This window comes from Candoia aspera, chromosome 7 (assembly GCF_035149785.1).
Source record: "Candoia aspera isolate rCanAsp1 chromosome 7, rCanAsp1.hap2, whole genome shotgun sequence".
NCBI classification, from domain to species: domain Eukaryota; kingdom Metazoa; phylum Chordata; class Lepidosauria; order Squamata; family Boidae; genus Candoia; species Candoia aspera.
The window spans coordinates 24,260,222-24,274,642 of record NC_086159.1 but is presented as its reverse complement, the minus strand read 5'-3'; the positions used below and the strand labels follow the sequence as shown (position 1 = coordinate 24,274,642).

The 14,421-nt window shown below is 42.0% G+C and overlaps 1 protein-coding gene across 2 annotated transcripts in view; it reads right to left on the bottom strand.

Annotated features, from left to right (window-relative positions):
• The window catches only part of CRY1 (cryptochrome circadian regulator 1), a 33,669-nt gene extending 31,387 nt beyond the window's left edge, over nt 1-2,282 (bottom strand). Inside the window, exon 1 of one of the 2 annotated variants that reach the window (XM_063308549.1) lies at nt 1,625-2,282. In XM_063308549.1, the coding sequence (XP_063164619.1) occupies nt 1,625-1,782 (158 nt within the window). In that variant the 5' untranslated portion in view covers nt 1,783-2,282. The remainder of the gene's footprint in view (nt 1-1,624) is intronic. The other variant, XM_063308547.1, reaches the window with a different exon arrangement.
• Nucleotides 2,283-14,421: the final 12,139 nt, after the last annotated feature.

The following is a 14,421-nucleotide window of genomic DNA, read 5'->3' as shown; positions in this document are numbered from 1 at the left end:
AAAACATACTCTACTGAAACTGCATTAGTTATACCCACAACTGTTACACCGCCTGGGGATACTGTATCAGAAGAAGCCTTGTATCACTTGGCAAAACTCTTTATGTTGGGAATGGCTTTCTAAAATAGCACTTTTCTGAGGTTGCCAAGGGTTGAACCAAGGGCCTTCTACATGCAAAGGAGATGCTCCACTGCTGAGCTATAGCCTCATTCTACACTTCTGCTATGACCGGATATCTGCTTTCCACACCACTAGGGGAGTACTGAATAAAGTTTACACTCAGTGTTGTAAATTAAATGCATAACACAGCATGTATTTCCTAATTTTACAACTTTTTTAAAAGAAACAGAACAAACAGCTAAAAATCAGGAGGAGTTTGGTAGCACCTTCTCTAACAAATTTTATTGAAAGTCATGAGCTTTAATGAACTGCAGCTCACTTCATCAGATACCCTGTTTGTTTCTGTGCCAGTTTCTTGGTAGGTTTTATGGATTTCCACTCCATCCAACTGAACTTAGTGCTTTTCATTGTAGACACTGTCCAAGGATAGCTGTGTTAGTCTGGTAACAAAAATTCAGGAGCCGGGTAGCACCTTTTCCGACTAACACATTTTATTAAAAGGCATAAACTTTGTGATAAAGCATAAGCTTTTGAAGCTCTTTAAAAAGCCTTTAAAGCTTTAAAAGGCATAAGCTTTCACTTCATCTAATGAAGTTAGAACCAGCTCGCAAAAGCTTATATTTTTGCTCAACTCTCCTCCTATAATGAAACCAAGCACTACACTCAAACAGGTACTTCCAATGTTCTATTCTAACTCAAGAACTTTTGGCAGACCTTTCACAAATTCTATGAACTCAGTACTGATTATGAAACATTCAGTTGAGATGCACAGTGTGTATAGCAACAGGAGGGATTGCATATGTCATTGGTTCTCTGCTGTCAGCATCAGGAAGGGACTCGAAGAGATCCAACTAAGAACATTACTTGACATGGCAAGCAAGAGTAGGGATAGCAGAGTGACCATATATATATATAACCAAGTGATGACTAAGTGTCTTTTGCACAGCAAGCACAATAATGGGGAAATCAGGACACAAAACCATCTCTTATAATACAAAACTTTCACCTTAGGGGGCCTTGGTAGATGTTACTTGCTCTATCATCTCAAGAAATGTGATTACTAACATCCTTTTTGGATCAGCTAAAAAGAATAGGATTACAGAGCCATTTGATTTATACAAAACGTTTTATCGTCTCCAACACAAGCTACCTAATGCCAAAGGTTTGGTATTAACATTCTAAGCCCTCTTTCCCACGCCATTAAGAGAAGCTAGCACAGCCTTCTGCAGTCTATGACACCTTTTACGCCTTTCCTAGGGAACAAGGGCTGAATTCAGGAGGAAGCAAGCGCGCACCAAGCCTGTTTTGCCGAGAGCAGGCGGGCGACAGTCATCGTCCCCCCTCCCTTCCTGCTCTGAGCGTTAAGACGTCAGAAACGAGTGCGAAGGCGGCCGAGGAGCCCCGGCATTGTATAATCAGACGCTGGCGCGCCTGCGCAAAGCCTTCGAATGGGTTTGAGCAGCGACCGGCTTCATCCGAGGACCGCCGCCGCCTGCCCGCTCACCTCCACCGGTTGATCCCCACGTTGGAGGAGCCCGCAAACCAGGGGTCCAGGATATAGACGCAGCGCACCGTGTCGGCTCCCTGGGTGACCTCCCTCAGCGCCGGGTTGTCGTGGAGTCGAAGCCCCTTGCGGAACCAGTGCACCGAGTTCACTCCCATCTCCGACGGCCCGTCACTCGCCCACACCGACTCGCTGGGGTGGGGGGGTCGGCTCGAGAAGCGGAAAAGCGTCGCCGGCTGCTCAGGAATGAGTGAGGTTGGCTTCACGGGTCATGTCGAGAGGGATCCCGCCACTAAGGGCCCACTCTCCGGTCAATGTGGGGGCGAGGCGGGAGGAGCGGGGGACGAAAAACTCCCCTCTGGAGCTGCTCTAGGACCCTGTGGAGGCAGCGGCTGCGGCGGTGGAAGCAGCGGCTGCGGGAGCGGTGGAGATGGCCGCCAGCGGGAAACGCATCACCCCTTTTCCTCAGTCTCGCGCGCCCGCTCACAGCTGGGGAAGGAGCCCCACGACGTTCCGGAGACGCGGCGGGAAAGAGAGGGAGCGGCTCGGTCGCGAAGCGCGCGGCTTCTTCCTTCTCTTTTCTCTCCAACCGCTTCCCCGCTGCACTCCAAGCCGAACCTCACTCGCCTCGCCGTCCGCCCTGTGACTCTACGCAGTTGTGCCGAGTGACGAGACCGCCAAGCCCCACCCTCTTTTCCCCATTGGCCAGCTGCTCGACGTGATCTCCGGCGGCTCACGTTTCTGAAATGTGTTTCGTCTGGTGGGGAGCGGTGGTGGGTCTCCCCGCGTTCTAAGGTTGCCATGGCATTAATCGAGACATGGCCCAAAGTAAGGCGCCAGAGCAAGAGTGAGCGCGCTTTTGAAGGAAGCAAAGCGCGCGCGCTCGCTTCACCGAGCGAAGAAGCGAGGCCCAAGAGTGGGGGCTGATCGGCTGTTCTAACCACACCCTCTGGCTCGAGAGCAAAAGACCCGGATGAGCACGGGGCTTTCGTGGAGGTTTCTCTGATGCGCGTTCGTTTTATGGCGCTCAGACAAATCCGGCGAGGATAGGTGCGTAGTACGCACGAGGAGTGAATGTATCTCCTTAGTGCTCCCACCTGCCGAGAGAAAAGTGCGCATCCACTTTCCTTCCTCCCCCGTTCCCGCGCTTCTTTCTGGATTGGGGCGCGTGGTCTGCGCATGTGCCCACTTGCAGGGTTGCAATAGGCAATTGAAGCCAAGAGAGAACGAGAATCAGAGTCTTTAAAGGTCTGCGAGCTTGTTAATGTACACCTTCGTGGCTAAAGTTGATCATTACATAATACCATTATGAAATGGTCGTTGCAAACGAGGCTTTTTTGGGTGCGCCTTTGCAGACTGTACCAAGTTAACTGCGACGCGGTTAGAGTCGCATACCTTAAAGGCGACTTTAAATGATTAAAAGCAAATAATGCAATGACAAAAGTGCATCTGGTACGCTGTAAAGAATCAGACTTGGAAACTTACTTGAACAGGGAAGGGTTTGTGTGTAAACATATATAGGGACAATACAATAAATGTCTCATAACTATCAACTATGATTAATACAGTAATGTACTTAGATTTTCTTCAGCAAAGGAACGTTACCTTGTGCTGGAGCTTGAGCACCTCAATGATGCCATGAGCTAAACCGTGAAGGGCCACCCAAGACAGGAAGGTCATGACAGAGAGGTCAGACTAAATGCGATCCCTGGGGAAGGTAATGGCAACCCACCCCAGTATTCTTGCTGTGAAAACTAAATGGATCAGTACAACCAGAGATATGTCAGTATACCATCGGAAGATGAGACCCCCCAGGTCGGAAGATGGTCAAAATGCTACTGGGGAGGAACAGAGGATGAGTTCAACTAGCCCCAGACGTGATGGCGCAGCTAGCTCAAAGCCAAAAGGATGGCTAGTGGCCGACGGTGCTGGTGGTGAACGGCGAATCCGATGTTCTAAGGATCAACACAGCATTAGAACTTGGAATGTAAGATCTATGAGCCAGGGCAAATTGGATGTGGTTATTGGTGAGATGTCAAGATTAAGGATAGACATTTTGGGCATCGGTGAACTGAAATGGACTGGAATGGGCCACTTCACATCAAATGACCACCAGATCTACTACTGTGGACAAATGGACCACAGAGGAAATGGAGTAGCCTTCATAATTAATAGTAAAGTGGCTAAAGCAGTGCTTGGATACAACCCAAAAAACGACAGAATGATCTCAATTCGAATTCAGGGCAAGCCATCTAACATCACAGTGATCCAAATATACGCCCCTACCACAGATGCTGAAGAAGCTGAAGTAGAGCAGTTCTATGACGATCTGCAGCACTTACTGGACAACACACCTAAAAGAGATGTTATTTTCATCACAGGAGACTGGAATGCTAAGGTGGGCAGTCAAATGACACCTGGAATTACAGGTAAGCATAGCCTGGGAGAACAAAACGAAGCGGGACATAGGCTGATAGAATTTTGCCAAGACAACTCACTCTGCATAACAAACACTCTCTTCCAACAACCTAAGAGACGGCTTTATACATGGACTTCACCAGATGGACGACACCGAAATCAGATTGACTACATCCTTTGCAGCCAAAGGTGGCGGACATCTGTACAGTCGGTAAAAACAAGACCTGGAGCTGACTGTAGTTCCGATCACGAACTTCTTATTGCACAATTTAGGATCAGACTCAAGAGATTAGGGAAGACCCACAGATCAGCTAGATATGAGCTCACTAATATTCCTAAGGAACATGCAGTGGAGGTGAAGAATAGATTTAAGGGACTGGACTTAGTAGATAGGGTCCCGGAAGAACTATGGACAGAAGTTCGCAACATTGTTCAGTAGGTGGCAACAAAATACATCCCAAAGAAAGAGAAAACCAAGAAGGCAAAATGGCTGTCTGCCGAGACACTAGAAGTAGCCCAAGAAAGAAGGAAAGCAAAAGGCAACAGTGATAGGGGGAGATATGCCCAATTAAATGCAAAATTCCAGAGGTTAGCCAGAAGAGATAAGGAATTATTTTTAAACAAGCAATGCGTGGAAGTGGAAGAAGACAATAGAATAGGAAGGACAAGAGACCTCTTCCAGAAAATTAGAAACATCGGAGGTAAATTCCAGGCAAAAATGGGTATGATCAAAAACAAAGATGGCAAGGACCTAACAGAAGAAGAAGAGATCAAGAAAAGGTGACAAGAATATACAGAAGACCTGTATAGGAAGGATAACAATATCGGGGATAGCTTGACGGTGTGGTCAGTAAGCTAGAGCCAGACATCCTGAAGAGTGAGGTTGAACGGGCCTTAAGAAGCATTGCTAACAACAAGGCAGCAGGAGACGACGGCATCCCAGCTGAACTGTTCAAAATCTTGCAAGATGATGCTGTCAAGGTAATGCATGCTATATGCCAGCAAATTTGGAAAAGACAAGAATGGCCATCAGACTGGAAAAAATCAACTTATATCCCCATACCAAAAAAGGGAAACACTAAAGAATGTTCAAACTATCGAACAGTGGCACTCATTTCACATGCCAGTAAGGTAATGCTCACGATCCTGCAAGGTAGACTTCGGCAATTCATGGAGCGAGAATTGTCAGATGTACAAGCTGGGTTTAGAAAAGGCACAGGAACTAGGGACCAAATTGCCAATATCAGCTGGATAATGGAAAAAGCCAGGGAGTTTCAGAAAAACATCTATTTCTGTTTTATTGACTATTCTAAAGCCTTTGACTGTGTGGACCATAACAAATAGTGGCAAGTTCTTAGTGGTATGGGGATACCAAGCCATCTTGTATGCCTCCTGAAGAATCTGTATAATGACCAAATAGCAACAGTAAGAACAGACCACGGAACAACGGACTGGTTTAAGATTGGGAAAGGAGTATGGCAGGGCTGTATACTCTCACCCTACCTATTCAACTTGTATGCAGAACACATCATGCAACATGCTGGGCTTGGGGAATCCAAGGCTGGAGTTAAAATCGCTGGACGAAACATTAACGATCTCAGATATGCAGATGATACCACTTTGATGGCTGAAAGTGAAGAGGAACTGAGGAGCCTTATGATGAAGGTGAAAGAAGAAAGTGCAAAAGCTGGCTTACAGCTAAACCTCAAAAAAACCAAGATTATGGCAACCAGCTTGATTGATAACTGGCAAACGGAGAAAACATAGAGGTGAAAGACTTTGTATTTCTAGGTGCGAAGATTACTGCAGATGCTGACTGCAGTCAGGAAATCAGAAGACATTTAATCCTTGGGAGAAGAGCAATGACAAATCTCGATAAAATAGTTAAGAGCAGAGACATCACACTGACTACAAAGGTCCGCATTGTTAAAGCAATGGTGTTCCCCGTAGTAACATATGGCTGCGAGAGCTGGACCATAAGGAAGGATGAGAGAAGCAAGATCGATGCTTTTGAACTGTGGTGTTGGAGGAAAATTCTGAGAGTGCCTTGGACTGCAAGAAGATCAAATCAGTCCATCCTCCAGGAAATAAAGCCAGACTGCTCACTTGAGGGAATGATATTAAAGGCAAAACTGAAATACTTTGGCCACATAATGAGAAGACAGGACACCCTGGAGAAGATGCTGATGCTAGGGAGAGTGGAGGGCAAAAGGAAGAGGGGCCGACCAAGGGCAAGATGGATGGATGATATTCTAGAGGTGACGGACTCGTCCCTGGGGGAGCTGGGGGTGTTGACGACCGACAGGAAGCTCTGGCGTGGGCTGGTCCATGAAGTCACGAAGAGTCGGAAGCAACTAAATGAACAAACAACAACAAAACTTAGATTTTAGGGTAAAGCTAACAAATATTGCTTAATGTGCACAAGTAGTCCATAATCTCAGTCTAAATAATGGATACCAATACTAGGCCTGAATTTTTAGTTCTTGTACCTAGGAGGTTATAAAACATAAAAAATGTTCTAAAATGTTTTTTCCCCACCTTGTGCGGAAGGGCTTTTTGAGCCATACATGGTTCTTTAAGTCAGATGCAGCCCATAAACCACTCCTGGTTTAAAGGATGTAAAACAGGTAATGTAGCATAATCAGCTTTGTTTTCCAGTCAGTAGAATGTGTAAAAGGGTCAGGGGAAATGACTAGGAAGGAGGTAACATGTTTGCGAACTACAGTACAGCATCAGCTGCCTGAGGCAGTTGCCTCATACTCCTTAATGGTAGAGATTAATTTAGCTATGGAGGTATTCGGAGTAAGAAAAAAAACAGTAAAATGAAGTCACCTTAAGATTTGTATGATTTTGCTATGAATTTATTAATAATAGAAAATGTGCATCAGGGACTCCTTAATGTTAAATTAAAATCAAAGACATTTTAGAACTGACCACAATTATGCCATTTAAAATGGATGATAAATAGCTACCCTGTTAACTTTCCTTTTGAATGTAGTTACATAATGGTTTAGTGTTTGGAAAAACCAAACAATAGCATTTATTTTTAAAAAAGGAAGATACTTTACATAAGCTTTAAAAAGATGAACAAGTCTTAGAACACTGGATTTCAGATAGATTCCACGTATACCATTCTTTTGACTACCATAATTTCATGTTTATGTTTGAGCAAGGGATATTTTTTCTCTGCTTAAGGTTGAATATTTACAATACATTTGCCTCTGTGGTGTATAGTTTTCAATATATGATGTCATCCTGTGCACAGAAGTTGTATTTAAAAATGTAAGTGCAAAATAAAATTATGTGGTTTTCTACAGTGCATATTTATCATTGGGTTGGAATGATACATTTTAATCAGTGAACATTTCACAGAAATACTTCTGTTTTTCAATTAAAAATTTACAGATTATTAAAATTAAGTTATATTCCCTGGACATCCCTAAAACAGATTAACATAGTTTCTTCTCTGCATTCTTCTCTTCTCCCATAAGAAGAACAAAGTGTTTAGTTCAGCTGCTATGAATAACATTATTTGTGCATTCCATTTTTATCTAGATTTGCCAGCATTTTTCAGGCTGTAGCATGTATTTCCTAACTGGATTTGGCCAATAGGCTATAGGCTGCATGCAAGCCCATATCCAAGCTGCAGGCCAAAAGATGCCAGAGGGCAAAGGTAGACTGCTGTCTCTCTCCACTGTCATTCATTTTCTATGTGTGAGGACATAGACAACCTGGGGAAAGCAGCAGGTGCTTTCCTTCTGTCACACAAGATGCATGCCAGGCAAACCAGCAAGAATTGTGAGCCACTCTGCATCTGGAGTTGGGGAAAGCATGAGGGATCCCAGCTGATGTTTTGCTTCATCTACATTAGTGTTTCTTAACCTTAGCAACTTTAAGATGTGTGGACTTCAACAGCTGGCGGTGGAATTCTAGAAGTTGAAGTCCACGCGTCTTAAAGTTGCTAAGGCTGAGAAACACTGATCTACACTGAGCAATTTCCCCTCACAAGGAAAAGGGGGGAACAGGAAAGCATCAGGCTTCTCCCAGACTGGTACTTAAACTAGAAGGCTGGTTGGCAGGGATTCAGGGATGTAACTCTTAATAAGATAGCTTTTATTCCAGGTAGTATAAAAGAACACCAGCAAGTGTAATGGTTAAGATTCAAGATAGATGATAGATAAAACTTAAAAGTCTCTTTCTCTCATCTTAAAGGGCTATGAGCCCCTAGTTATTTGGCACAAGGATTGGTTGATACCTGTCAATTTTATTGCTGAGGACCAGTCTGGTTTCAAGCCCTGTATTTATCATTTTGCTCAATCTAACCTGCCCAGCAAGGTTGATAGCATCTCTACGGGGCAGTGTTAGCTCTTGCTCTGCCCTGCTTTTTCCTAGAGATTCCCATCTCAGAGAAGTTTGAGTCTGGAACAAGCACAGCAATTATGGAGGTGGGGGAAGAACTGTCTTTCCTGTAGGTCAAATTGGTTAGCCTTGCTGAGCAAAGCTGCTTCATCTTTCTCACAGTTGATACATAGCCTAGGCCTTTTAAACTCTTTGTTTAAACAAGCAATAGCAAAACCAAATCTTTTTCTCATCAGCTGGCAACCTTAACTGTATTTGTGTGTATGTGTGTGTGTGATCTCAGTTTATACCTTAGCCTCACAATAACCTTATGAGGTAGCTCGAGACTGGAAAACAATTGGTAAAAGTAGAATTGTCCTTTTACTGTAAATGCAAAACAGTAGTAAGCATATTATAGTGTAGTATATACAACATAACAGTGTGGCATGCAGTCTAATACCCATTTTGTTTGGCTTTTGTGATATAATTTAATTCTCTTTAAAAGTGTTGTGCTCTTTTTCTCTCTCTCATGAAGAAAAGGACCACAAAATCTATGCCTGGCAGATATTTGAACCCTTGGCCCAGGAGCTGCCTTGCCTGCAGAGAGCCAGCTGGATGACTGCATTGGAAACACATGGTAGACTCATATATAGCAAAAGTTGTGCTTTGTAGTATACTAATAGGCTACTGAAGGTAACATTCCAAGTGTTATTTGAGCTGTATTTTCATAGTAAAATTGTTTCAGGCTTATAAAGCCAGTTTCTACCTAAACAAAAACATGAGAGACAAAGGTGAGAAGAGAAGCAGATCATTGGCTGATAAAGATTTATTCCAGTGCTTTGCAGTATAGGTAGTGATTATCTGCCTGCTGAGATTCTTACTTCTATTGAATTACGTTTGCAGGCACTCATAGATAGCTTTGATAAATTTCCTTTCCTCATTTTTGCTCCTCACCACATGTACAACATTGCTACCTTTCCATACAACTCCAAAGCCCATCAGAGAATATTTTCATATTTATATTGCTGTTCCCCATAAGCTTGGTATAAACATTTTACACATATTACACAAATTATGAATACTAAAAAGTATTTTTCAGAAGTATTTTTCATTTGTAACTGTGTATCAGTTTAATCATACAGCTACGTATAATCCAATGCATACCACTGCCAATATTGTACAATGCTTGATGCAGAGATGCTGGGGCGTTAAGCATACACTGAAGATAAGGGAAATTTCTGTGTGTTGTTTTCGCCAAATTAGGATTATATATGATGTGGTACAATCCATTTGCAGGGTATAGTATGACTGCCATCAGGAATAAGGATTATCTAGCAACTAAATTACATTTTATTCATGTATTCTAAACAACTAAATCTTTCTGGAAAAAAATCCCTCCAGATTGGTTTAAAATAAGTAAATATTTGCAACAAAAATAATTATAATAGAATAAAGTTGGTTGCAAATATATCTACTTTGATTTTCAAAGCTGATCCCATAGACCTTCTAAGTTGAACAAAACCATAGAATTAGGAAGAGTTACATATTTTCTCTAAAGTTTAAAATCATTAAGCAATATCTTTGCTAGACAGATTAAGTGATGGCCTTGATCCTGCTCTTAAGTAAAGGTAGACAATAACAGGAAGTACTTGATGTAGCAAACATTAGATTAGGCAAGGCCAGTCTGCCTTCATTTATTTTCCACAAAAATAAGCTCACACCCAGTAATTCCTGACTACTGCAAACAATGTGTAGTGGTTTCTTTAAAAAAATTCTGTGTCATTTATGCTTGGGGAATGAAATGAAAACGAACATTTCTACACATCATTTTAGAATATATTTTCTGAGTATCACCTTTATAATAGTTAGATGATTTAATGAACAGATGGGTTGATTTAATGGCAGTTGTGAGGACTAGAGATCGTTCAGGTGTCATAGTCTTACTATATAAAGACAGGGCTCTCAATGGATTTGTGTGTTATGACAATATATTTTAGATATGCACGTACAGAATCATTTGCCTACTTTTTCTTTCAAGTCATCTTGGAAATCACCCCCTTTTGGAAAACTGTCCTGATAGCTCTGAAAAAAGCAGTACTAAGAGTTGTGTTAGGCAAAAGAATAAGTGCTACAAATTTGATATTACCCACATACTTGACTTTGCGCTCTGTGGAATTTCTGCCCAGCCAGTTCATTTGTAATTTAATCGATAAATTGTAAAGCCACCATAAAACCCCAGTATCTTCTACTTTCAACAGGAAATTGATCCAAGGTTACTCCTTATTTTAAGCAATTTAAGAAGGGAGACCGTGGAACAGCTTCCCATACTTTCAATTGAGTGCTTATATGCTCAACTATATATTCAGCCTACCGTATCATGCACACTTGAGAGGAAAGATACATACATAGGAATGAACAGCCAGAAAACCTTACTGTATATCTACTTGTACATACCTTATAAATATGGGTATTATTCCATTTTTATTCTTTCCAATTCAATGGAACATAAGGACAGGTCAGATCAATTCATCCACTGCAGATTCCTCTGGGCAGCCCTCAGGAAGGACATGAGCAATCAACCTTTTGAGTTTCTGTGGAAGTTTTCGTGGAGCTATCCTTTCGTGGCTGGCTAGGGAATTCTGGGAGTTGAAGTCCACCCATCTTAAAGTTGCCAAGGTTGAGAAACACTGCTTTATTCAGAGGCATACAACATCTGAAAACTTACAACTTTCAAGAAGTCTTCCCTTCTTGAAATCAAGTGTGGTAGTGCTATGACCTCTTTTTAGTATGTGTTTAAGGAAAAAAAGGTTGGGTAAATGGTACTTTTACAGCATTTATTCAAAACTTCCTGCCAATTTCATTGGATAGCATTTGAGTTCTAATTTTTACAGTAGGATTTTCTCCCCCAGCTCATAGAAAGTGTGTCTTGGAGAATTAAATTCAGACACTTCTGTGCAAACTGCATAAAGGTGGACAAATATTCAGCTACTAGTTCTGTTGTCTTTTGCACATGGAACAGGAGGGACACTACTGTATCTTGCTCTCTGTCTCAGGCAGCAAAATGTCTTGGACGACCTTGGTCAATGTAATGATCTCCAACTTTACATAGGATATATAAAATATCAATAAAAGTAATTAGGAAATTACTTTCTACTCACAGATTTTCAGAAGTAGCCAAATCAAGTTTTAGGAATACGAGATTTCAATATTTGGCTCTGTAAGTAGCTATCATTTGTTAATTGAATTTTACATATACTGGCAGAAATCAAGAATTCCTGACCAAGCAGAATTGTACCAAACAGCTCATATTATTTAAAGAACATGAGGTATCATGAAGAGAAGGGGGAAAAAAATCAAAGCATGAAATTATCTTAAAGCTGGGGCTACAATAAAGCCTATAATTTTCTTATCTTACGCTTGTGTTATGACGTTATTGCAAGGTGGTGCTAGAGTTCTGTGTGTTTTTAATTACATGCTTTACACCTTAATATGCTTGTTTCTTCTTAAGTTTCTCAATAATAAAGACTTTCTTGCATCTCCCATACAATTAAGTTTTACGATAATTAGAATCTCTACATCTAGTATTGTGACTATTACATTGGCTTGAAAGTATGTAACTTACTTTTAAATTAGGATGTTATATATGAAGTTGCATGTTTGATGGATTCAGAAAAGAAACTTTCAACTTGTTTTGATGCAGACTAAACATGAGGGTCCAATGAATGCAGTTACAGTATCAATGAAATGAGCCAACTGAAGCCACTGTCAGTTTTAAGTTGCAATCTACAGTACAGACCATCTATTGATTGCCTATGGGATAAGGATATTGTGGAAATCTTGCACCATTGGTATAGAGGAGGCCTATCATGTACTGCTCATGGAGAAGTCCCTCTATGTCCACTGAAAGCTCTTATGGTGCACCTATTCTGCCAATGGTGTCCCATTGGTGTCAGGGCCAAAAATTGGGCATTCTCTCAGTGTGCTTGCAATTGAATATTGGTGGTTCCGTTGGATCATTATGATACAAATGTTTCTCATTCCCTTGCCAGCTAATTCCATGTGCTACTTTCGGGCTACAGTTCCCAAAAGATTCAAATCACGTATAGCACATTCAGAAAGCCATGAAGGTGAGTAAAACAATCATCCATACATAGAAAACATTTCCTATAGGAAATTTATTTGAAATTAAAACGCACATGTGCAAACATATTAAATGAAAATAAACATGAATAAATAGAACTTTAAAGTTCAGGAGCTACTGAAATGAACAGGGCCAATATAGATCTTGGCTTAGTGAATTCCATCCTGTTCTTCTGTCTTTTATGGCCAAAAGATTAAAATCTGCATTCTAAAATTATAATAAATCGCAGCATTGGCTTATAAATGTTTCCCAATTGTCCAACCTATGTCAAATAAACCAGCATGGAATAAATTCCTCTATGGAAATTGTAACAAGAATGGACTCTTAGTGAGAAATCCCTGCATGCTGCTGCTGCTGCTGCAACCACAGAAAGCCATTCTTGATTTTTAACAGCTTCCTCACCACAAAAAACCAAGCAAAATAACTTCTAATCCTAATAACCTCGTATTCCTTTCCTACGTTATTTTTCTGATTGCATACATTTCTGTAGCAAAGTTCTCTTCAGTTTTGCCTCCTAAGATATTCCATAAATTATGTAAATTGATATTGCTATGTAAACAGTAAATAACTAACAGGAAATGCGTCTGATTACATTATTAGCAAAATCTATGTTGCAATCCGAATGTACGTCTGTGAAGTTATTCTTCAGCATAAACAAAGCAACCCACATTACAATCTGGCAGCTTTACAAATATCCTAAGGCTTGTTGAGATCATTTTTGTAAAGTATAGGCAAGCCTTTGTGGGAGTGACACCACGCTTTGCTAGTTCCGCTCCGACAGTAATACAGAATGATGTAAAAATTTGTATTGGGAGCAAGGAATTTTGTTAATGAGAAAGTCCTGATTCTTTCCTTCCTGTTGCCGGATGGAGACAAAGCACATTCATACAACAGGGTAATAAAGATCTTCATTCAGTGTTTTTCAAGCTGGGCAACTTTTAAGATGTGTGGACTTCAGCTGGGGAATTCTGGGAGCTGAAGTCCACGCATCTTACAAGTTGCCCAGTTTGAAAAAGAACAGTCTACTTGATCTGCCTTGGCTCTGTTGTAAAAGGGCGGAAAGATTTCAATGTGTCTATTCATTTCTGCAAAACTCCCTACTTTTTCGAGACAAAATATATTAAAATAACTCGCTTAAAAAGTACAAAAACTACAAAGGCTCGTCCTGGTTGTTGCTGTAGAATATACGATTTCAAAGCATCTAATCACAGCCACGAAGCTGAATCGGAAATGGTCTGTTCCACCGCCGTAACTCCCCTTCTCCCTCGTGCACTGGTACGGCCCAGGAGCCCGGCCTGTGACGCCAGCTGCCTACTTTCTGTCGCTGGCACCCCGGGTAAGGCCTGGCGGTGGCTTCCCGGCCTCGGAACCTCTGGGGTTGCCCGTCTTTGGAGAGGGGAGGCGGGCGGTGCTGGCGCAACAGGGCAAGGGGGATGAGGCGTGCTAGTTTGCCTGGGGTAGGATCAGGGCCGGCTACTCCTGGGCAACAGGAGGCAATTTTCGTCGGGGGAAGATGCACTTTATTGAGTGGCTTTCGCCTCTCCGAAGGAGGGTGGGTATGTGTGAGCCGCAAAGCTCGTGCAAACTTTACCAAGGAAGGCAAGACTTAGCCGGTGTTGAGCCGCTTCGTTTCGTTCTCAAAATTATAGTTGAGCTCCTGCCGGTACTTTTGGCGCATTACAACCACAAGCGATCCTGGCCCATTTCAGTCCCCATTTTGTGATCCCAGGCTGCGTGATTCAAACGCGTTGGGTCACCAGCTGGGTTGAATAATGCATAGTTAATTTAACCATGGTTAAGCGTGCTGTATACCAGTAGCCGTTGTTATCACTTGTTTGTTTACTGGGGTTGCCGTTTTAAACTGAAAAAAAAAACGTTTTGACGGGAAAAATAGAAGTGA